Here is a 23,587-nt window from a genome sequence, read left to right as displayed (position 1 = left end):
GTCAGGGAAGTGCTAGGCTGCATCAGGACAGCTTCTCAATAAATGCTGTCACTAGAGATTCTGGAAATGTCTACCCATTGGGTCGAGGGGTTCAGTGTATTTGATGACTCAGTGACTTTGTTATACTCTAAATGAGCCTAATGCAAACTACTGAATAATAAGACATCTTCAATATGTTAAATATCTAATCTTAAAGAACCCATCTGCCAATGCAGGAGACCTAAGAATTGCAGATTTGATCCCTGGCTTGGAAAGATCTCCAGTAGCATATTGGGCACCTAACGATCTGGGGAGTTCCTCTTTCAGTATCCTATCAGTTTGCCTTTTCATACTGTTCATAGGGTTCTCAAGGCAAGAATACTGAAGTGGTTTGCCATTCCCTTCTCCAGTGGACCACATTCTGTCAGACCTCTCCAACATGACCCGCCCGTCTTGGGTGGCCCCACACAGCATGGCTTAGTATCATTGAGTTTCATGGAGTGGCTTAGTTTTATTGAGTTAGACAAGGCTGTGGACCGTGTGATTAGAAGGACAAGTTTTCTGTTATTATGGTTTCAGTGTGTCTGCCCTCTGATGTGCTCTCGCAACACCTACCGTCTTACTTGAGTTTCTCTTACCTTGGATGTGTGGTATCTCTTCACGGCAGCTCCAGCAAAGTGCAGCTGTTGCGCTTTACCTTGGATGAGGGGTATCTCCTCTCCAGAAAGAATGAAGGGATGGAGCCAAAGCAAAAACAATACCCACTTGTGGATGTGTCTGGTGATAGAAGCAATGTCCGATGCTATAAAGAGCACTATTGCATAGGAACCTGCAATGTTAGGTTCATGAAACAAGGCAAATTGGAAGTGGTCAAACAGGAGATGGCAAGAGTGAATGTAGACATTCTAGGAATCAGCGAACTAAAATGGACAGAAATGGGTGGATTTAACTTAGGTGACCATTATATCTATTACTGCAGGGAGGAATCCCTTATAAGAAATAAAATAGCCATCAGAGGCAACGAAAGAGTCCAAAATGCAGTACTTGGATGCAATCTCAAAAACACCAGAATGATCTCTGTTTGTTTCCAAGGCAAACCATTCAATATCACAGTAATCCAAGTCTATGCCCCAACCAGTAATGCTGAAGAAGCTGAAATTGAATGGCTCTATGAAGACCTACAAAACCTTTGAGAACTAACACCCAAAGAAGATGTCCTTTTCCTTATAGGGGACTGGAATGCAAAAGTAGGAAGTCAAGAAACACCTGGAGTAACAGACAAATTTGGCCTTGGAATATGGAATGAAGCAGGGCAAAGTCTAATAGAGTTTTGCCAAGAGAACACACCAGTCATAGCAAACACACTCTTCCAACATCACAAAAGAACACTCTATACATGGACATCACCAGATGGTCAACACCAAAATCAGACTGATTATATTCTTTGCAGCCAAAGATGGAGAAGTTCTATACAGTCAGCAAAAAAAAAAAAAAAAAAAAAAAAGACCAGGAACTGACTGTGGCTCAGATCATGAACTCCTTATTGCCAAATTCAGACTTAAATTGAAGAAAATAGGGAAAACCACTAGACCATTCAGGTATGACCTAAATCAAATCCCTTATGATTATACAGTGGAAGTGAGAAATAGATTTAAGAGTCTAGATCTGATAGATAGAGTTCCTGATGAACTATGGATGGGGGTTTGTGACATTGTATAGGAGACAGGGATCAAGACCATCCCCATGGAAAAGAAATGCAAAAAAGTAAAAATGGCTGTCTGAAGAGGCCTTACAAATAGCTCTGAAAAGAAGAGAGGCAAAAAACAAAAGAGAAAAGGAAAGATATAAGCAGCTGAATGCAGAGTTCCAAAGAATAGTCAGGAGAGATAAGAAAGCCTTCCTCAGTGATCAATGCAAAGAAATAGAGGAAAAAAATAGAATGAGAAAGACTAGAGATCTCTTCAAGAAAATTAGAGATACCAAGGGAATATTTCATGCAAAGATGGGTTCGATAAAGGAGAGAAATTGTATGAACCTAACAGAAGCAGAAGATATTAAGAAGAGTTGGCAAGAATACACATAAGAACTATACAAAAAACATCTTCATGACCAAGATGATCACTGACCTAGAGCCAGACATCCTAGAATGTGAAATCAAGGGGGCCTTAGAAAGCATCACTGCACACAAAGCTAGTGGAGGTGATGAGCTATTTCAAATCCTGAAAGATGACGCTGTGAAACTGCTGTCCTCAATACGCCAGCAAATTTGGAAAACTCAGCAGTGGCCACAGGACTGGTAAAGGTCAGTTTTCATTCCAATCTTAAAGAAAGGTAATGCCAAAGAATGCTCAAACTACTACACAATTGCACTCATCTCACACGCTACTAAAGTAATGCTCAAAATTCTCCAAGCCAGGCTTCAGCAATGTTAACCGTGAACTTCCAGATGTTCAAGCTGGTTTTAGAAAAGGCAGAGGAACCAGAGATCAAATTGCCAATATCTGCTGGATCATGGAAAAAGCAAGAAAGTTCCAGAAAAATATATATTTCTGCATTATTGACTATGCCAAAACCTTTTACTGTGTGGATCACAATAAACTGGAAAATCCTGAAAGCGATGGGAATACCAGAGCACCTGACCTGCCTCTTGAGAAAACTATATGCAGGTCAGGAAGCCACAGTTAGAACTGGACATGGAACAGACTGGTTCCAAATAGGAAAAGGAGTACGTCAACGCTGTATGTTGTCACCCTGCTTATTTAACTTATATGCAGAGTACATCATGAGAAACGCTGGGCTGGAAGAAGCACAAGCTGGACTCAAGATTGCCGGGAGAAATATCAAAAACCTCAGATATGTAGATGACACCACCCTGATGGCAGAAAGTGAAGAGGAACTAAAAAGCCTCTTGAGGAAAGTCAAAGAGGAGAGTAAAAAAGTTGGCTTAAAGGTCCACATTCAGAAAACTAAGATCATGGCATCTGGTCCCATCACTTCATGTGAAATAGATGGGGAAACAGACGAAACAGGTCAGACTTTATTTGGGTTCAAAATCACTGTAGATGGTGACTGTAGCCATAAATTTAAGACACTTACTCCTTAGAAGAAAAATTATGACCAAAATAGACAGCATATTAAAAAGCAGAGACGTTACTTTGCCAACAAAAGTGTGTCTAGTCAAAGCTATGGTTTTTCCAGTAGTTATGTATGCATGCGAGAGTCAGATCATAAAGAATGCTGAGCACCCTTGAGTGATGCTTTTGAACTGTGGTGTTGGAGAAGACTCTTGGGGGTCCCTTGGACTGAATGGAGATCGAACCAGTCCATCCTAAAGGAAATCAGCCCTGAATATTCATTGGAAGAAGTGATGCTGAAGCTGAAACTCCAATACTTTGGCCACCTGATGGGAAGAACTGACTCACTGAAAAGACCCTGATGCTGGGCAAGACTGAAGGCAGGAGGACAAGGGGATGACAGAGAATGAGTTGGTTGGACGGCATCACCCACTCAATGGACATGAGTTTGAGTAAACTCCAGGAGTGGTGATGGACAGGGAGGCCTGGTGTGCTGCAGTCCATGGGGTCCCAAAGAACTGGACACGACTGAGTGACTGAACTGAAGTGAACTGAATTGTCAGTCTAAATAATTCAGTTATTTAGAAAATACCCACTTTAGATATTAGGGTCAGTTTTCCGGTAATATCTTAAGGTATATACTCTAATTATGGAGTTTTCCCAAAAATTAAAAAACAGAAATACCATATGATTGAGCAATTCCATTTATGGGTATCTTTTCAAAGTGTGTATCAAGAGATAAATGAATAAGCTGTGGTATGCATGGATTATTACTCAGCCAAAAAGAAGAATGAAATCTTGTCATTTGTGAGAAAATGGATGGACCTAGAGGGTTTTATGCTAAGGAAAATAAGTCAGACAGAGTGACAAATACAGTATGATGTCACTTGAATGTGGAAACTGAAAATCAAAACCAGTGAACCAAAATAACCAAACAGTAATGTAGTCATCGAAACAGAGAACAAAGATGTTTTTTCCAGAGAGGAGAGGGATATGGTGATGAGAGAGCTGCATGACAGAGATTAATACTTACAAAAATACCTTATAAAATAAATGAGTTTGGGAGACAAAATGTACACCATGAGAATATAGTCAATGAGAATAATCCTTTGGGCAGCTGGAATAAAAGAGCAGGAGAAATATAAGGAATGACAACTAAAATTTAAAGAGCCTTTTTGGAGAGAAATCCTCTGTGTTAGAAGAAAAGAGAGAAACATGCTTAAGCTACAAATGGAGATCAATGATGGATCATGAACTTTTTACCCTGAAAGCAGACTGAGTTTTGAAAAATCCTGACATGCAAGTCTTGAAAGATCTAGGGTAATATTGACCTCCTATGACCACTGGAATGAGCAGATGTGAGAAAACAGAATTCTTAAAGACAATGACAGAAGGATAGATGTTAGAACTAAATTTGCAGTTCCTTAAACAACAAAGACCGAGTTGCGTGAAGGGGGAAATAATCCTGGTGGTGGACACTAAGGTGACTGGCTTATGACAATTTCTTAAGTTCTACCTCTGTTGAGGGGGTTACTTTATACATATGTGTTCTTACAAAAAGTTATTTTGAAATAGATAAAAACATTTAATGAAAAAACTTACTTATAAATATGGAACATATAGATATATACAGAACATAAAGATAAAACTGTAGATAAAACTAATACTACATCAACGCAGCAAAACAACTGAAGCTGTACTAAATGCGGACTCTCAGGAGAGAGGCAATGAGGCCTCCCCTTATCTGGTCCAGATGAAGCTCCTAGTGCTGTGGGGGCTCCATCCCCTCTGGGGTCCAGGATGATGTCCAGGTCCAGGTCTTCAGGGATTCAGAGCAGAGCCTGCAACACCAACACAGGTGATGGAGTTCTGGGAGGTGCAGCGTCAGACAGAGGAGGGCTCCCTGGGGAGGGTGTGCAGGACCCAGAAGATGTCCCAGGATCTAGACTTGGCTTTGGGGCTCAGATCTGCAGGGCACTGGGTCTGTTTGCTGCTCTTTGCTGAGGGTGTTGTCTGTTAGTAAGGAGTGTCTAGAAATGTCCCACAGGAGCAAGTACACCTGGGTGAGGTTTGGCTGGCAAACCTCAACTGATGGGTCCCCTGGACAGTGAGACTCAGGCAGAGGAACAGGGGACTTGGGAATCAGGATTGAAAGCTTGGGTCCCCCCTTCCCTCTAGGCCCTGGGAGGAGCAGGAGGTCAGATGACACAGAGGGTAGGAGAACCTGCCCACCCATCCTACACTCAGTACAACTGCTCCTAAGACCTAAGCATTGGAAATGGACAGACACCTGAGTCTGTTTTCCTGAATAATCATTTCTAACCCCCAACCAAACTCTCCTGAAGTTTATGAGTTTAAACTGTTTTTATATTATAAAAAAGTACATTTTATCTGTTTAGCATATTGCAACATTAAAATTTGAGAGAAGACATTTCTTTCAAACTATAATTAAACAAGATGTTATTAACGACAAACTTGGAAACAAAATAAAAGGAACATGAGTAACTTGAATCCTGCCACTCATCCCAAGTGGGCTGCTCAGTCGCTTGAGTCATGTCTGAGTCTGCGCAACCCTGTGGATGATAGCCCACCAGGTTCCTCAGTCACTGGGATTGTTCAGGCAAGAACACTGGAGTGGGTTGCCATTTACTTCTCCAGTGAATCTCCAGGGATCAAACCCTTTTCTTGTGTCTCCTGCATTGGCAGGAGGGTTCTTTACCACTAGCACCACCATCCCAAGTGCACAAAGGACTAAATTGCTTTCTGGTGTGTCTTCAGTTGGACACATACACAGAAGAATCTACAGAACCTCCAAATTCAGGTTGAGATATGCTTCCCTGAGGTGAAGCATAGGACCCCTGGGTTCCAGATCCTGAGAGACCCCAGACTCAGGCACCCCTCAGGCTGGCTGGGACCCTCAGGACCAGGGAGCACCCACAGGGATGCAGAGCTGCCAGGTGATGCCCTGCCTGCATGACCTCTGGGCACCTGTGTCTCCTTCACTCTGTTCCCAGAGCCCAGGACTGGGGAGGGCAGGGCCACCCCAACCTCTCTCTGCAGCTGATGATGGACTAGGGATTCCCCCTGCAGCTTTTAGCAGGGATGGGAGGGCAGAGCTGGATCCTGCAGAGGGAGATGAGGAAACCCCCACGGGGAGATCTTTAAAGAGAGCACTCTGGAACAGCAGCTCCTGGACTCCTGCATCCAGTGGCCCCACAGTGCCCCCCCAGACTCCCTGCATATGTAACAGCTGCCAGAGGAGCTAGTCCAGCAACCTCGGAGGCATCTGTGGACAGCACTCTCTGCCTGGGGAGACGTGCTCAGGGCATTCTCCACTCGTCTGCACAGATTGTTACCACCCTCTTGTCTCTACGTTTGTGGTGACACTCAGCAGCAGACCCCATGGTTTCTGCTGGTGATTCTGAAGCACCAACAAGCGAGTGTCATGATGGAGACGTGGGCCCTCGTCTGCCTCACCTTTCACCCCAGGTCCCATGTTCACTCTTGCTCTTCCAGTCTTCCTCATCATCACCACTGACTTCTGTAGAACGAATCTTAAAAAAGATGACCAGAGATCTTTTTGGTATCTGGAAGGAAGAGATCAGTCAAGCAGGTCCAATCCCTCCCAGGGCAGGAAAGTAACCATATGGGGTAGCGCAGGGCAGTGCAGACTTCATGGGGGCCCTTCAGCTGTGTGGGTCCAGACCTGCTGACTCCAGCCTCAACTCCTGCTCAGGCCACTCATGGTGACAAAGCCAGGTTCAAGGGTACAGACGTGAGGTCAGGAGTAGGGAAAGGCTAAGAAAATGCGGGAATAGGGCTGAAGATAGATTCGTAGATTTTTCATAAGCTCCCAGGTCCCCAAGGGTCTACAAGAGACCAGGTCCTGCAGAAGGCTAATCAGAAAAAGAGGGAAAGAGGAGAAAGGGAAGGGTTGCAAAGAAGAGTCTATTGATCAGGATAAGAGAGAACATTTCTAAAAGATATGAAAGAAGAAATAAATGAACTCTATAGTCTTGCTCTCCTCCAAATCCTCAATATGTGGCATGAAGTTACCTGGTGTCTGAGGGCAGCACTCAACTGGAGTGGCTGTGGGAAAGCAAAGGGGAGATTTAGAGTCAGGATGTGACCAGGGGACCCTGTGCTCCTCACAACCTGGCCTTGGGACCCCTGGTGCCCTTTTCTCCAGGGACCTCCCAGGGCCTCAGTGTTTTACTTCTGCAATGAAAAAGTGGGTCTTTGACATCCAACATCCTGTTGCCACCCTCAGCTTGTCTACGAGTGACGAGGAATGACACCATTTCCACGTGTTCCTCCTCCAGGTGGTCACTGTCTCCATGCATCTCTGCCCACGACCTTGCTTGCCTTCTTCTACCACTGTTTCCCCTCTACTTCCTTCATCATTTCTCTCCTCTAGTCACTGTTCTTTTCCTTCCTCCTTGAGCCTCTACCAACCCTAGAGTTCTCCAACATGGAAATATTAGAAGGATGATGGGTGTATGGCCACTGTCTCTAATCAGTCCATTATTTAATTAAACAATCCACCACTCCCAGGAAGGGCCTGGCATGGAAATGATAATCTTCTGAGCCCTAGGGGAGGGAAGGAGGAAAGTTCACATAACAGAGACTATCCCGTTGCCTGACGTGACCTCAGTGGCCTGGGAGATACTTAATGCTCTCAGCAACACCTTAAGTTTCCCAGACCCTAAGAGAGGATAGAGGCAAACACTTTCATGTTCATTTAGCCAGAAATGGAAAAAAGAAATCCAAAAATATATATGGAACCCCTAAGGACTCCAAATAGACACGATAATCTGGAGAACTAATTTCAAAGTTCCTCACCTCCTGATTTCAAAATACATTACAAACATATAGGGATCAAAGCTGTATGATAGTGACATAGAAACACATGCATAGCCCTAAAGACAAGAATAAAGAGCTCCAAGTAAACTCATGGATATAGGGTTAAATGAAATTCACCAAGTTTCTAAGACAAGAAAAGAGTGAAAGCGTAGTCTCTTCAACAATCAGTAGGATGAAAAGATAACCTACAGAAAAATCACAAATAATATATCAGAAATGGAGATCATACTCAAAGTATATAAGAAAATACCACAACTCAAATGTAAAACAATTAAAAAAAATGAAAGGTAAATCAACGAGTTGAGGAGTGTGCAAAGATCATGAACAAAACCACCAAGAGCTTCTGTCTGGAGGCAGTATTGGGTTCTAAGATGAGCAATCACCCCGAGTTCTGCTGCTCTGAGTCTCTGACCTAGGTCTGGTCAGTCTCAGAAGACCAGGTCAGTAGAGCTCCGAGAATATGTGTAAAGAAAGCCAGTGGCCCCTTCACAGTTTCTAGAATCTGCAGCCATGCTGGTCTCTAGGGGCACATGGGCTGCTCTCACGTGGAAGCACCTTCAGCACAGCATCCTTGGGGAGGTGTGGTTCTGAGAGGAACTCCAGCAGACTCAGCCCAGGCAGGGACTCAGGAGCACGTGTGCTCTGACTCATTCAACCCTGAGAGCACCCTTTACATGAGGAATAAACAGTGAGGACAAACATCAGGGCAAGCCACACGTCCTGAAAATGCACAGGGAGAGAGTTCATGTCTCACCCACCACCTGACACTCACTGCCAGAACTTGGTCTCCAGTGTCAAGTGACTATGAGACTTTTGTGCCACTAGGATATGGCCATCATAGGAGAATTTAAACATGAAGCCAAAGTTCTTCGTGTATACTACACTGCAGGTAATAACCAGAAGCCAAGCTTTCATATTTGGCAGGTGAAAGGGCAAGGAACAAGGAGTCTTGTGAGAAAGGATATTTCTAAATGGAAAAGCAAGAAGAAATGACTATAAGCACAACAGAATAAACTACATGGACACATAGCTCTATTATATTGTTAAAATATGAAAAGAACAAACTACAACTCTAGACATATTTCCTTCTTCTTCCTCAGTTTATATTCATCTCTGAAGAAGCAGGTGTAACTCAAATGGTCCAGGAACCCTCTCCCTCTAAATCCCACCTGAGAGTTGTTCCCTACCTGCATAGTCTTCCGCATCACTGATGCTAAGACTTTCCAGAAAACAGTCTGTAGAAAGATAACCATGAGCAATAATACAGTTATTACACAAGTTGAGCTACCCATTTCTCCTCCTCCACTTGGCTCACACAGCATCTCCCCGGTCTTCCTTCTAGGCTCAAATCTCCCCTGTGCCTTGTGGAGTCAGAGCCCTTCAACAAGACGGTGATCACAGTTGAACATATTCACATGAGAAAGAGGCTGAGAAAATTACCTTTTAACCTTACACTTCTACAGGCCCAATACAGCTCTTACATTCCAGCTTACAAAGCTGAAATGCCAATGCTTATGGACACTTTTGAAATATGGCTAGTGTGACCAAGCTATGTGTGCTTTTCGTGATTGTTTCAATATAACAAGTTAAGTATTGTTGAAATATGTTAATTATTGATAGGCAGCTCTAGCTAATGGCTACTACACTGGAAAGTTCAGCTCTAAGGGCTCCACAGACAAGGAAAAGGCAACTAATTGCCTGTTCTGGTTTTTGTTTATTCCAGATGATATGATGGCCTGATAAGATCATATGTAGGTATATCTGGGGCTCTTGAACCCAGTCCAGGCACTGGGAGAGTGCTTGTGAACATCCCAATAGTGCTGGAGTGGGTAGCTGTTCCCTTCTCCAGGGCATCTTCCCAGCCCAGGAATTGAACTCAGGTCTCCTACATTTCAGGCGGATTCTTTACCAGCTGAGCCACAAGTGAAGCTCGAGAATACTGGAGTGGGTAGACTATCCCTTCTCTAGCAGATAGCCCTGACTCAGGAATCGAACCAGGATCTCCTGCATTGCAGGCAGATTCTTCAACAAATGAGCTACCAGTGAAGCCCTAGTAAGGTGAACACTCAGATTCAAAGAAAATTCTCAGGAGGGAGCTCATTTGTGGGCAGAGGTAAAGGGCATGGCCCAGCACTCGTGTACTACAAGTAACCAGAAAGTAGGTATGGAGGGAAGGGAGGAATATTCACTCTCTTCCTGAGCCCATCTTTCCCATCCCTGATTCTAGAGGACCCAAGCAAGGCAGTGGAAAAGGCTTATTAGGAAGTGAAAGTTTTGTGCACTGAAATCCATAGAATACTGTTGAAAAAAAGAAGAGACAAGTAATCGGAATACCGTAACATATTCATACACTGGAATATTTAGTGTTGTTGACCTTCCTATACTCCTAAAAGTGATGTACATATATATTGAAACCACTTACAAAATCCCACGTCATTTTAATAAAATGGAAAAAAAAAAATCTCCCAAACTAAAACTTATGGAACCCAGAAGAAACCCAAAGAGCAAAAACATTCTTGAGAGCAAAGAACAACAATGGGGCCTTCAGGCTTCCTGAATTCAAAACAGGCAAGAATGCCACAGCAGTCAAAACTGTGTTCTACCTGCAGCTAAATAGGCAGAGAGACCAATGAATCGTAAGGAGGGAATCTTGAATACACTGACCCCTGTGGCCAAATGATATTTGCTAAGGTTCTAAAATTATCAAGTGAAGAAAGGATTGTTTCCTCAAAAATCAGTAGACAGGCAACCTATAGAATCAAAGAAGTTATCTGCAAACTTTGTATCTGAATAAAGGGCCAATATCCAGAATATAAAAGCAACTGCTAAAATACAACTTCACAATAAAAGCAGGCAAATAACTGACTTTAAAACATGTTCAAAAGCTTTCATAGACATTTCTTCATAGAAGACATAGAAGTGATCAATATACATAGGAAATATGCTTAGCATCACTAAGTAGCAAATGGGGTACTTAGTGGAAATGGAAACCAAGTCAAAAGTAGATATCACCTTTCAGGAGGTGTATTATATGAAGAAAACAACAGATATTGGCAAGGATGTAGAGAAGTGGAACTTCCATGCCTGTTGGTAGGAATGATAAATGGCATAGCCATTATGGAACACTCTGGAGGTCCCTCAAAAAATTATTAAGAAGATTATCATAAGATCCAGCAATCATTTATTTGAGTTTATGTCCAAAGGAGATAAAACTAGAATGTTCCAGATGTCTATAATCTCATATCCATTGTTGCATCGTACACAACAATCAAGATAGAAAAACTGCTCAGTGTCCAAGGGCAGATAAATCAAGAAAGAAAATGTGGTGCATACATACACTGGAATGTGATTGAGTCTTTAAAAATGAAGACAATTCTGTCATTTGAAGCAAAGTGGGAAGCTATTGGTAAGGTTGAAATAAGCTAGTCGCAGGAGGACAAATACTGAACAATTCCATTTACCTGCCGTATCGAAAGGAAAGTTCAGGGAAGCAGAGAATAAAAGGGTGGATCCAAGACCTGGGAAGAGGTTGACACAGGGAGTGTCTATCAATGGTTACAGGATTTTAGTGGCAGGATGGAAAAGTTCTAGAGACGTGCTAAACAACATGGTGCATTGAGTTAACAGGACAGACTGGACACTTCAAAGGGTAAGAGGCAAAGCTGGAATGAACTTCCTCCATTTATGCCTGGAGCCTCCTCCTTTCTCAGATTCCTCTGAAACTGGGTGTTGCTTTTGGGTACCAGCGGCTCCCTGCAGAAAGAAGGAGCCTCCCCAGTACTGGGGGCCTTGGATGAGGGGGAGAGATTCATTCTCAGGCTCCAATAGAAAGAGTTTGAATGAGGGAAGTGGCAGAGTGGTGAATCATGAGCAATGAAAATCCTACAAGACCTACTAAGTGATGAGATTTCCTATTAAATGAAGGTGTGGTTGACCCAGTAAAGGGGATTCTGAAACACAGTTTTGCTCATTAAGAATCTTATAGGACTTCCATGGTGGCTCAGTGGTTAAGAATCTACCTGACAATGCAGGATACAGGAGTTCAACCCCTGGTCTAAAAAGATTCCACACGCTGTGGAGCAACTAAACCATGTACCACAACTATTGAGCCCATGTGCCAAACTATGGAAGCCCAAGAGCCCTGGAAGCCATGCTCTGCAACAAACAAGCCACTAGAGTGAGAGGCCTACACACCACAACTAGAGAGTTGCCCTTGCTCTACATAAGTAGAAAGAAGCCTGGGCAGCAACGAAGGCCAAGAACAGCCAATAAAAATTTTAATAAAAATTAAAAAGAATCCTGTAAATATCTTCCTCGGTAGTGATGGGATTTGTCTTTCTGGGAAAAGGATGTTCACTTGGTATAAAATCAATGGATACAGTGAATGTATATACTGTGTTTTCTTTTTATACACATAAACATTCATGGTACATTGTGATGGGAAATATTTTGGGGCTGACACCACTAACAGTGATGTTCAGGTGACAGACATTGAGGAAAACACAACCCAAAAATTCAAACACACAAAGAATCACACTATTCATTATACATAAAAACACACCCAGTCCCATGAACACAAACCTACACTATTAACCATAATACAGCTTCTTCCTGGAAGTACAGTAATCATCCACATAGGTCTCTTGTAAATTACTTTCTATCACCAGGGCCCCTATACTCATTCCCAGCAGGAATTTGGAATCAGTTTGGCCTCTACACTAAAACCAGCGAGAAAGCCCCAACTTTCTCATCTACAAAGTTTTTTCTCCCAAAGGGAATGATTCTGGAAAACATACCAGTTTCACATCCTGAAAGGGCCACCTGAAAGTACAGAAGAGAAGATGCAATGAGGATAAGATCACATAGATGCACAGTCTTTGGTTCACTTGGGGACAGTAGAAAACCTGATGAGGAGCAGTGGTGGAGCCCAGGGAACCCAGCAAGGTCAGCCCACACATACTCAGGATGAAAGGCAAGACCTGTGCCTGGAGGATGGAATTCCAAGTCCATTTAGGCTGGAAATTGCACAATTCTTTTCCTAGAAGAAATGTTGCTGCAGGAGAGATAAATCTGTATTCTACAGAGTGTAATGGATGCTAACAATTTTAGTGTCTTGTGGACTGAGGAATCATGAGTTGGTAATAAGACTCTCGTCTACATTATCCCAACCAAGGGAATTGTCTCTATCTGAAACAAAAATGTTCAGACTCACAACTTAATTCTACTGAAAGAGAAATGGAACAATATTTCTATCTCAGACCAGAAAAAAACAAAAACAGCTTGCCTTGGAGAAATACTCAATGTCTTCTGTGTTGTCACATGGTGGGTTGACTGGCAGGTCCTCAGTGAAGTCTAGAGGGACACAGAGTAGCTTTTAGAACACTGGTGAGGCTGTTCAGGAATCATGCAGGAGGTTTTCTCTTTGTGTGGACATGGGGTGGTGTGTACGGATGTGGGAGGTTAATAAGCATGAAGTGAACTTGTGTTCATCTATCTTCTTTGGAGGAGGAAGGAAAGTAAAGGAGAGGAAGGAAAGTAAAGGAGAGGAAGAAGGAAATGAAAATAGAACTTTGGCTTTCTAGCAAGAGGAACCTAATCAACACGAAATATTCAATCTAAAAAAAGGAAAGCTCTAAAATGTGTGTATTGTTCAATGAAAGAGACCCATGACTCCTCCTGCTTATTGTGAGCTCCTGCTAAATTACCACCGTCCCTTGATTTTTCCTAGATCACTCTTCTCCAGGATCTACAGTTGCCAATATTCTAATCATCATGTTTTTTATGAGATTTGTACTTGATTAAAAGTGATCTCTGTTAGAGAACTGAATTCAATATTGGGCAAAATATGCTATTCTCTTAATTCACAAATCAATTTTCCTAAATGAAATCAAATATACAATATTTGGCAATACTGAATTCCTGCCATTTAATAAGAGCCACTATGAATGATATCATATTTTTCTATCCATATTTGTTTTCTATAGTGCGCATGTCCACTGAGTCAGTTCCTGTCCACCTTCACAAGGGCAATATGTACAGTGGGAAAGTTGATTATAGAAAGCACAGTTCCTCCACCAGGTCTTCCTGGGGAGCTAGATGAACACAGAGTTGCAGTCAGGACATGGGTGAGGATGCTTATCAATCACTCAGTGTTTCTTTCTTCTTTTTTTTTTTTTTCCTTATATTTGACAGGGACATAGGGTCGAGTGTATGCATGAGGGAGGTTAGTAGCTATGGACCAAGCTGCTGTTGAATCATCCTTTTTGCTGGATGAAGGAGAGCAAAGGAGAGGAGAAGGAAGGAAATTAAACAGAGTTTTTGCATTTTGACTAGGGATAACCTAAATAATGGGGGGAAAAGTAACACTAAAATGCATGGCAACGTTCAATGACAGAGACTCATGACCCTCCTGCCTGTTTAGAGCATCTGTTAAATGGTCCCTGTCTTCTGGACTTTTTCTCAGATCATCGCCTCCCCAGGATCCACATTTGTAGCTACTCAATTTATTATGCTTTCTGTCAGATTTTGTTCTTGATTAAAAGCAAACTCCATTAGAGGACTGAATTCAATCTTACATTTCCAAATAGCTACTATTAATCATGTGATATTTTTTCCCAGTCTTCATTTTCCGAACAATGTTTGTATGTCCACTGAATCAGTGGCTGTTCACACTCACAGAAGTAATACACTTAATGGGACAGTTCATTACAGAGAGGAAACATAGGCTGAACACTGACTTTGTCTAACCCAGCTGTTCAGGAGATTACAACAAAAGTAATGGTCATTAGACTAACTACCAAGTTCCACTGTGAGATCTATTTGACACTTTCCATTGACTGGGTGCTACAGGGTCTAATTAATGTAAGGTTTATGGTAATGTCACCCAGTACAATGAAATGTTTCCCTGATAGAATCTGCTCTTGTTCTTGTTTAAGCAATGACACTAGCATCAACACATACGACCAACATTGTCTACACAAGGCCACACAACTCTCAAGATCTGAGAGCTGACCAGGAAGATACGACCACATGGTGCCTTTTACCCTAATGACTGTGCCAAAGTTGGCTGTTAATCCACCTTTGGTTGCTGTGGGTTTCATCACAAGTGAGCCCACCTTAAAATGAATCTAGAACTCTGGAGCTGCTAGTACCTCTAGGCGTGGACACAGATGCAGGGACCCCCTTGCTCCATGACTGAGGACCATGGCTGAGCAATAAGTGCAGGTCAGGGGTCCAGAGCAGACACACTGGGACCACCCATAGGTTCCCAGTTTGGCTTGTCCACTTAGGAGGTCAAGAGCTTGGGCTGTTTTTCTCAGCACCATCTCTATTTGAGGAAAATAATTATTAACCAAACTTGAGGAATGGTTGAGTTGAGGAAAGAGTCAGGTAATATATAGACAATGTCCAGTGGTGATGAGAAGTGATGAGACAGTTCACAGTTGACTTGCGCTGTGTAAGAGGGAAACATAGCCTGAGGAAACACACACATATAGAGCTTCAGAATCACAACACATGGGCCCACACATGGGCCCCCAAACCTGATTCACAGAAACCCACAGTATCTAAATGATGTAGCTGTTTCCAAGTACCATAGAACACAGACATCGTTCTTTCCTGGGAGATCAGTCTCTTCTCTGCACCCCAAGCCCACACTCCCTGTAGGAATCCAGCATCAGGGTACCTCTCCAACCAGAGCCAGCAAGAGAGCCCCACCTTGATCAACTAGGTTTTTTCTCAGAAGAGGGATGATCCCTGAATATTTACCGTGTTCATAGGCTGCTCCATATGCCTGTGATTAGAGAGAAGAAAACACTGTGAAGGTGTCAGCATCATGTTTTCTCTGCAGTAAGTCTCTTGTTTTCTGACTCTGGTCCTCAGATAACTAAAACTCTTTAAGTCAATGCACCAACCCCCTGCAAAAAAAAAAAAAAAAGAACAGAGAGGATCCCTGTTGAAAAGCCTGTAGTATTCTTTTTTTCTTATAATCTCTTCTTTTATTTTTATTTTGTTTATTTATTTACTTTTACTTTACAATATTTTTTTGGTTTTGCCCAAGCTTGGGGCTGGTGCACTGGGATGACCCAGAAGCCTGGAGTATTTCACATAAGATGTCTCAGTTTAATTTGAACAGCAATTACAAATTTATTTTTGGAATGAGGAAAGTACCTAGACTAGTAACTGATGCTGTCTTTTTTTAATGTCCTTTTGAATCAAGTCTGTGTTGATAATAGAATCATCCTCAATATTTCCCCAGCCAAAGACTTGCATACATCAGTGGTAATGAATGTTGTCAGATTACTATAACTATATTCAACTGAATAAAAAATAAAGAAATGAAGCAATAATCTTATCCCAGATAAAGCCAGGTGAGCTTACCTTCAGGGTCCTCCGAGGCTGCTTCTTAGCCCAGGCCTCACGCGATTTCACCACCAGGTCCTCCTGGAGAGCTAGAGGGATACAGAAGAGACATCAGGACACAGGTGAGGCTGCTCACTAATCACTCAGCGTTTCATTTTTTTGTTTGATAGGAACATGGGGTGGAGTGTATGCATGAGGGCAGTTAGTAGCTGTGGACTGAGACGTGGTTGAATTATCCTCTTTGCTGGATGAAGGAGAGAATTCTGCATTTAACTAGTGATATCCTAACCAATGGGGGGAAAAAACACTAAAGTACATGCTAGCTTTCAATGACAGAGACCCATGACACTCCTGCCTATTTAGAGCTTCTGGTAAATCACCCCTGTCTTCTGAATTTCTTCCTAGATCAAAGGCTCCCCAGGATCCACAGTTGCAGCTACTGTACTTACCAAGTGTTCTATGAGACTATGTTTTTTATTAAAAGCAAGCTGTTAGGACTGAATTCAATCCTATGTTTCCAAATATCTATTGTCAATCATGTGATATTTTTTCCAATCTTCATTTTCCAAAGAATGCTTGCACATCAACTCAGTTAGTGGCTGTCCACACTCACAGAAGTCATACATTTACTGGGACATTTCATTATGGTGAGGAAGCATGGGGTGAACACTGACACTCTCTGACCCAGCTCTGCAGGAGATTTACAACAAGAGTCACAGTGAGTAGGCTAACTATCAAGTTCCACTGTGAGATCTATTTGAAACCTTTCCTTGAGTGTGTTCTACAGGGTTTAGTTACTGTAAGGCTTATGGTAATGTCACCCAGTGCAATGAAATTTCACCCTGATGATAATCCGATTTTTTCCATCTTTAACCAATGACACTCACTAAAAGATATGACCTACAGTGTTTACACAAGGCCATGCAACTCTCAGAATCTGTGAGCTGACCAGGAGGATGTGAGTCCTGAGGTACCTTTCACACTAATGACTGTGCTAATTAAGTTGTCTACTAATCCACCTTTGCTTGCACTGGGTTCTGTGATCACTGAGCCCACCTTATAATGATTGGCATGGTCTGGACTTCTAGAAGCTAGTACCTCCAGGCATAAACATAGATGCAGGGACCTCCTTGTTCCATGACTAGGATTTCAAGGCTGAGTGGTAAGTGCAGGTCAGGGGTCCAGAGTAGTCACTCTGGGACCACCCCTAGGTTCCCTGTTTGGCTTGTCCACTTAGGAGGTCAAGGGCTGGGGCCATTTTTCTCAGCACCATCTCCATCTGAGGAAAATGAATATTAAGCAAACTTAAGGAATGGCTGAGCTGACGAAAGAATCAGGTAGTGTATCATCAATGTGCAGTGGTGATGTGAAGTGTTTAGGAAGCTTATAGTCAACTGCTGTGTAAGAGGGAAACATCTGAGGAAACACACAGACACACAGAAACACACAGAGCCTCAGAATCACACCACATGGGCCCACACCTGGTCCCCCAAACCTGATTCACATAAACCTGCTGCTGCTGCTGCTAAGTCGCTTCAGTCGTGTCCGACTCTGTGCGACCCCATAGACGGCAGCCCACCAGGCTCCCCTGTCCCTTGGATTCTCCAGGCAAGAACACTGGAGTGGGTTGCCATTTCCGTCTCCAATGCATGAAAGTGAAAAGTGAAAGTGAAGTCACTCAGTCGTGTCCGACTCCTAGCGACCCAATGGACTGCAGCCTACCAGGCTCCTCCATCCATGGGATTTTCCAGGCAAGAGTACTGGAGTGGGGTGCCATTGCCTTCTCCTCACACAAACCTACAGCATCTAAATGATGTAGCTGTTTCCAGAGACCATAGAACACAGACATTGTTCTTTCCTGGGAGATCAGTCTCCTCTCTGCATGCCAAGCCCACACTCCCTGTAGGAAGGAATCCAGCATCAGGGCGCCTCTCCAACCAGAGCAAGCAAGATAGCCCCGTCTTCATTAATTAGACTGTTTCTCGGCAGAGAGATGATCCCTGAATATTTACCGTGTTCATAGGCTGCTCTGGATTCCTGTAATTAGAGAGAAGAAAACACTGTGAGGGTGTCAGCTTCTCTTCAGTAAGTCTTTGTAATCTGAATTTGGTCCTCAGATAACTAAAACTCTTTGGTCAATGCTCCCCCATCTCCCAAAAAACAGAGAGGACTCCTGTTGAAAAGGCTGGGCTCTTTCACTTAAGATATTTCAGTTTCCAGGAGGAAAAAGTTCTGTTGATGAAAGTCCTACAGTAGTAGTTGACGGTATTTTTTAGTCTCCTTTTGAATCAGGTCTGTGTTGATAACAGATTTAACCTCAATATTTCACCAGCAAGGAATTGCATACATAAGTGTTAAAATGCATTGTCAGATTACTATAACTGAATGAAACAGAAAGAAGCGAAACAGCATCTATGTGAGACACAGACAGTTGAGCTTACCTCCAGGGGTCGGAGAGGCGGTTCCTCAGCCCTGGCCTGGGGCAGTTCCAACACCAGGTCCTCCTGGGGAGCTGGAGGGAAACAGAAGGCCATCAGGACAGAGGAGAGGCTGCTTACAAAAATCTCAGGGTTTTTGTTTGTTTGTTTGATGGGACATGGGGTGGAATGTGTACATGAGAGAGGTTAGTAACTATGGACTCAGCTGCTCTTGAATCCTCCTCTTTGCTGGATGAAGTACAAGAAAGGGGACAAGCAGGAAGGCAATGAAAGAGAGTGCCTGCATTTAACTGGTGATAACCAAACCAATGGGGAAAAGTGAAACAATACAATGCACGCCAGTTTTCAAAGACAGAGACCCATGACCCTCCTGCCTGTTTAGAGCTTCTGGTAAATCACACCTATCTTCTGGATTTCTTCCTGGATCACTGCATCCTCAGGATGTGCTGTTTCAGCCATTGTACTTACCAAGTCTGTGAGACTTTATTCTCGATTAAAAGTAAACTCTTGTTAGAGGACTAAATTCAAGACTACCTTTCCAAATAGCTATTATCAATCACGTGGTGTTATTTCCCAGGCTTGATTTTCCAAACAATGTTTGCACGTCCACTGAGTCAGTGGCGGTTCACACTCACAGAAGTCACGCTTTTAGTGGGACAGTTCACTATGGAGAGGAAGCATGGAGTGAACGTGAGTGTTGCTGACCCAGCTATGCATGAGATTTACAAGAGTCATGGTCACTAGATTATCATGTCCCACTGTGAGCTTTATTTGACAATTTCCCTTGAGTGTGTACTACAGGGTTTAATCAATGTGAGGTTATGGTAATGTTACCCAGTACAATGAAATACATCTCTTTTGATAACATGCTTTTGTCCTGGTGTAAACAAAGACAGGAACACCAACACATATGACTTACACTCTACAAAAGGCTACACAACACTCAGAATCTGTGAGTTTACCAGGAGGATGTGAGTCCTGAGATACTTTTCCCAATAATGACTGTGCCAAAGTTGGCGTTAATCCACCTATAGTTACCCTGGGTTCTTTGACCACTATGCCCACCTTATAATGATGGGCAGGATCTGGACCCCTGGGCCTGCTAGTACCTCCAGGGATGGATATAGATGCAGGGACCCCCTTTCCACATAATTGAGGATCACGTGGCTGACTGGTAGGAGCAGGTTACTCATCCAGAGGAGCCAAATTGGGATCAACCCTAGGTACTAAGTTTGGCTTTTCCATTAGGAGGTTAAGATTTTGGGCCATTTGTCCAATTGCCATCTTCATCTTAGGGCAATTAATACTAAGCTATTTGGGGGAATGGATTCCCTGATAGCTCAGTTCTTAAAGAGTCCACCTGCAATGCTGGAGACCTGTGTTCGATCTCTGGCTCTGGAAGATCCCCTGGAGAAGGGAAAGGCTACCCACTCTAGTATTCTGGCCTGGAGAATTCCATGGACTATAGCACATGGGGCTGCAAAGATTTGAATACAAACTGCATAACTTTCACTTTCATTTTTGAGGAAAGACTGAGTTGAGCAAAGAATCAGGTAATGTATAGTCAATGTGCAGTGGTGATGAGAAGTGTTTAGAAAGTTCACAGTTGACTAGTGCTGTGTAACAAGGAAACTTCTCCAGAGGAAACACACACAGACACAGAGCTTCAGAATCACAACACTTGGGCTCACACATAGGCCCCCAACCATGATTCACACAAACCCACAACATCTAAATGATGTAGTTGCTCCCAGGTACCATAGAACAAAGACACTGTTCTTTCCTGGGAGATCAGTCTCTTCTCTTCACCTACAGCCCACACCCCAAGTAGGAATCTAGCATCAGGGCCACTCTCCAACCAGAGCCATTCAGAGAACCCCACCTTTATCAGTTGGATTGTCCCTCAGCAGAATGATGATCCCTGAATATTTACCGTGTTCATAGGCTTTCCCGGATTGCTGTGATTGCAGAGAAGAAAACAGAGAGTGTGTGTCAGCATCTTGAATTTTATGCACTAAGTCTTCTGTTATTTGGTTTTTGTCCTCAGGTAACTAGCACTCTTTACTTCAGTGGCTCCAAAATAAAACAGACAGTCTCCTGTTGGAAAGACTGGTCTCCTTCACATAAGATCTCTCAGTTTTAATTTGACCAACATTTACAAACTGTTTTTCAAGAAATAAAACTTTCAGCTGAGCAAAGTACCTACAGTCATAAATGATGCTGTCTTATTTAGATGTCCTTTTGAATCAGGACTGTGTTGATAATAGATTTATCCTCTCTACTTTCCAAGCCAAGGATTCGCATGCCTCAGTGGTAACGTAAATTGTCAGATTACTACAACTGTATTCGACTGAAAGGAAAATAAAGAAGTGAAGCAGCAGCGTTGCCCCGATTAAAGGTGCACTTACGTCCGCAGTTCTGAGAGGCTCGTCCGCAGCCCAGCCTTGGGGCAGATCCACCACCATGTCCTCCTGGGGAGCTGGAGGGACACAGAACAAACAGCACAGGGACACAGGTGAGGTGCTCACTAACCTCTGAGGAGCCTTTTTATTGGAGGAGTATGGGGTGGAGTGTATGCATAAGGCATTAGTAACTATGGACTGAGTTGCTATTGAATCATCCTCTTTGTTGTATAAATAAGAGCAAATCAGAGGAGCTGGAAATAATGAAACTAAACTTCTGTATTTAAACTAGTGATAACATAACAGTTCGGGAAAAAAGAAACACTGAAATGCATGCCACCTTTCGATGACAAAGACTCATGAAACTCCTGCCTGTTTATATCTTCTGCAAAACCACCCCTATCCAGAAGGATTTCTTCCTTGATCACTGCCTCCCCAGGATTCAGTTTCAGCTGATGCACTTACTAAGTTTTCTGTGAGATTTTGTTCTTGATTAAAAGCAATCTCTGTTAGAGGACTGAATTCAACCCTACCTTGCCAAATAGCTTTTATCAAGCATGTGATGTTTCTTCCTAGTCTTCATTTTCCAAACAATATTTGCACGTTCACTGAGTCAGTGTCTGTTCACACTAATTGAAGCCATACATTTCGTGGGACAGTTCAGCATGGAGAGAAAGCATGGGGTAAACGTTGACCTTCTTGGATCCAGGTGTGCAGGAAGTTTACAACAAGAGTCAAGGTCCCAAGCCGAGTGTCAAGTTCCACTTTGAGATCTATTTGACACCTTCCCTTGAGAGTGTGCTAAAGGCTTTAACCAATGTAAGGCTTATGGTAATGTCACCCAGTACAATGAAATATCTCCCTGATGACAATCTGCTTTTGTCCTTGGTTAAGCAATGACACTAGCACCAACAGATATGGCCTGTACTGTCTAAACAAGGGAATGCAACTTTCAGATCTGTGAATTGACCAGGAGGATGAGAATGCCAATGTGCTTTTCACAATAATGACTGTGCCAAAGTTGGCAATAATCCACCTATGTTTGTCCTGGGTTCCATGACCACTGAGCCCATCTTACAATGAGGGACACAGCTCGGACCTCTGGAGTTCTAGTACCTCCAGGCATAAATGTAGATGCAGGGACCCCCCTTGCTCCATGACTGAGGATCCTATGGTTGAGTGATAAGTGCAGGTCAGGGGTCCAGAGCAGACACAGTGGGACCACCCCGAGGTGCTCAGTTTATTCTTTTCCACTTAGGAGGTCAATAGCTTGGTCCATTTATCTCAGCACCATCTCCATTCGAGCAAAATGAATATTAACCGAACTTGAGGAATGACTGAGATGAGGAAAGAATTAGGTAATTTATAGCCAGTGCACAGTGTGATGAGAAGTGTTTAGAAAGTTCACAGTTGACTTGTGCTTTATAAGAGGGAAACATATCCTGAGGAAACACACACAGACAGCTTTAGAATCACACTGCATGGGCTCACACATGGGACCCAAACCCATGCATCTAAATGATGTAGTTGTTTCCAGGTACCATAGAGCACGGACATTTTTCTTTCCTGTGAGATCCGTCTCTTATCAGTACCCCCTGTCTTCACCCCCTTTAGGAATCCAGCATCAGGGAGACTCTCCAAACAGAGCTGGCAAGAGATTGTCACCTTGATCAACTAGATTATTTTCATCAGAGGGATGATCCCTGAATATTTACCGTGTTCACTGGCTTGTTCACATGCCTGCAATTAGAAAGAAGAAAAGAGTGTGAGGGTGTCAGCATCTAGAGTACTGTGCATTCAGGTCCTTTGTTCTCTTTTTCTTTTCAGAAAACCAAATGGGAATGTGTTGTTGAGTCTGTAGCCCCAAAAGAACACATAGAGGACACCTGTGGGAAAGGCTGGAGCTCCTCCTGGAAGATCTCTCCAGCTCATTTTCACCAGTAGTTAAAACTTTCATTTCAAGAAGGAACAGTTTCTGCTGAGGAAACTGCTCCCGATTCCAGTTTTTAATTTATGTTGTCATTTTTGGAAAATATCCTTTTGAATAAGTTATCTGCTGGGAAAAATGCATCCATTAAATTAAAAACTGTTTATATGAACTGTATTGAATATTTTGAACCTTTATCTGAACTCAGCTAGAAAATAAAGTCATGAAGCAACACTTTTATCTCAAATGAATAGGAGGCACTTACTATGGATTTGGGCAGAGCCTCTTCCTCCAACGTTGAAATGGATAGCTCCTCAAGCTGGTCCTCAGGGAGCTCTAGGAGGACATAGAGGAATTGTCAGGACATCTGTGATGCTGATCGGGAAGACTTTGTTAATGTGGACACATGGGGGGGAGTGTGTGGATGTGGGTGGTTAATAAGTGTGGGCTGAAATCTGTTGGACAACCTTTCTTATGGGTGGAGGAAGGCAAAGGAGATGAACGTTTCAGAAATGAGTCAGAGAGCCTTAGCTTTCTAGCTAA

The 23,587-nt window shown here is 43.0% G+C and overlaps 1 protein-coding gene across 50 annotated transcripts in view; it reads right to left on the bottom strand.

Annotated features, from left to right (window-relative positions):
* Positions 1–4,614: 4,614 nt before the first annotated feature.
* The window catches only part of LOC147357012 (uncharacterized), a 41,951-nt gene continuing 22,978 nt past the window's right edge, over positions 4,615–23,587 (bottom strand). For 2 of the 50 annotated variants that reach the window (XM_086345475.1, XM_086345484.1), the window contains 14 exons: positions 23,310–23,380; positions 22,833–22,857; positions 21,124–21,194; positions 20,649–20,673; positions 18,719–18,789; positions 18,290–18,314; positions 16,296–16,366; positions 15,684–15,832; positions 13,201–13,268; positions 12,713–12,737; positions 9,104–9,151; positions 7,110–7,142; positions 6,531–6,607; positions 4,615–4,894 (listed from right to left, as the gene is read on the bottom strand). In XM_086345475.1, coding sequence (XP_086201601.1) covers positions 15,812–15,832; positions 16,296–16,366; positions 18,290–18,314; positions 18,719–18,789; positions 20,649–20,673; positions 21,124–21,194; positions 22,833–22,857; positions 23,310–23,380 — 380 coding nt within the window. In that variant the 3' untranslated portion in view covers positions 4,615–4,894; positions 6,531–6,607; positions 7,110–7,142; ... (2 more) ...; positions 13,201–13,268; positions 15,684–15,811. Of the gene's footprint in view, positions 4,895–6,530; positions 6,641–7,109; positions 7,143–9,103; positions 9,152–12,712; positions 12,738–13,200; positions 13,269–15,683; positions 15,833–16,295; positions 16,367–18,289; positions 18,338–18,718; positions 18,790–20,597; positions 20,674–21,123; positions 21,195–22,832; positions 22,858–23,309; positions 23,381–23,587 lie in introns of all 50 variants that reach the window. The other 48 variants (XM_086345464.1, XM_086345483.1, XM_086345431.1 and 45 more) reach the window with 44 other exon arrangements.

This window comes from Bos grunniens, chromosome 16, assembly GCF_055505025.1.
Source record: "Bos grunniens cultivar Pamir isolate PY7600 chromosome 16, Bosgru_T2T1.0, whole genome shotgun sequence".
Taxonomy (NCBI): Eukaryota; Metazoa; Chordata; class Mammalia; order Artiodactyla; family Bovidae; genus Bos; species Bos grunniens.
This window is presented reverse-complemented; position numbering and strand designations above follow the sequence as displayed.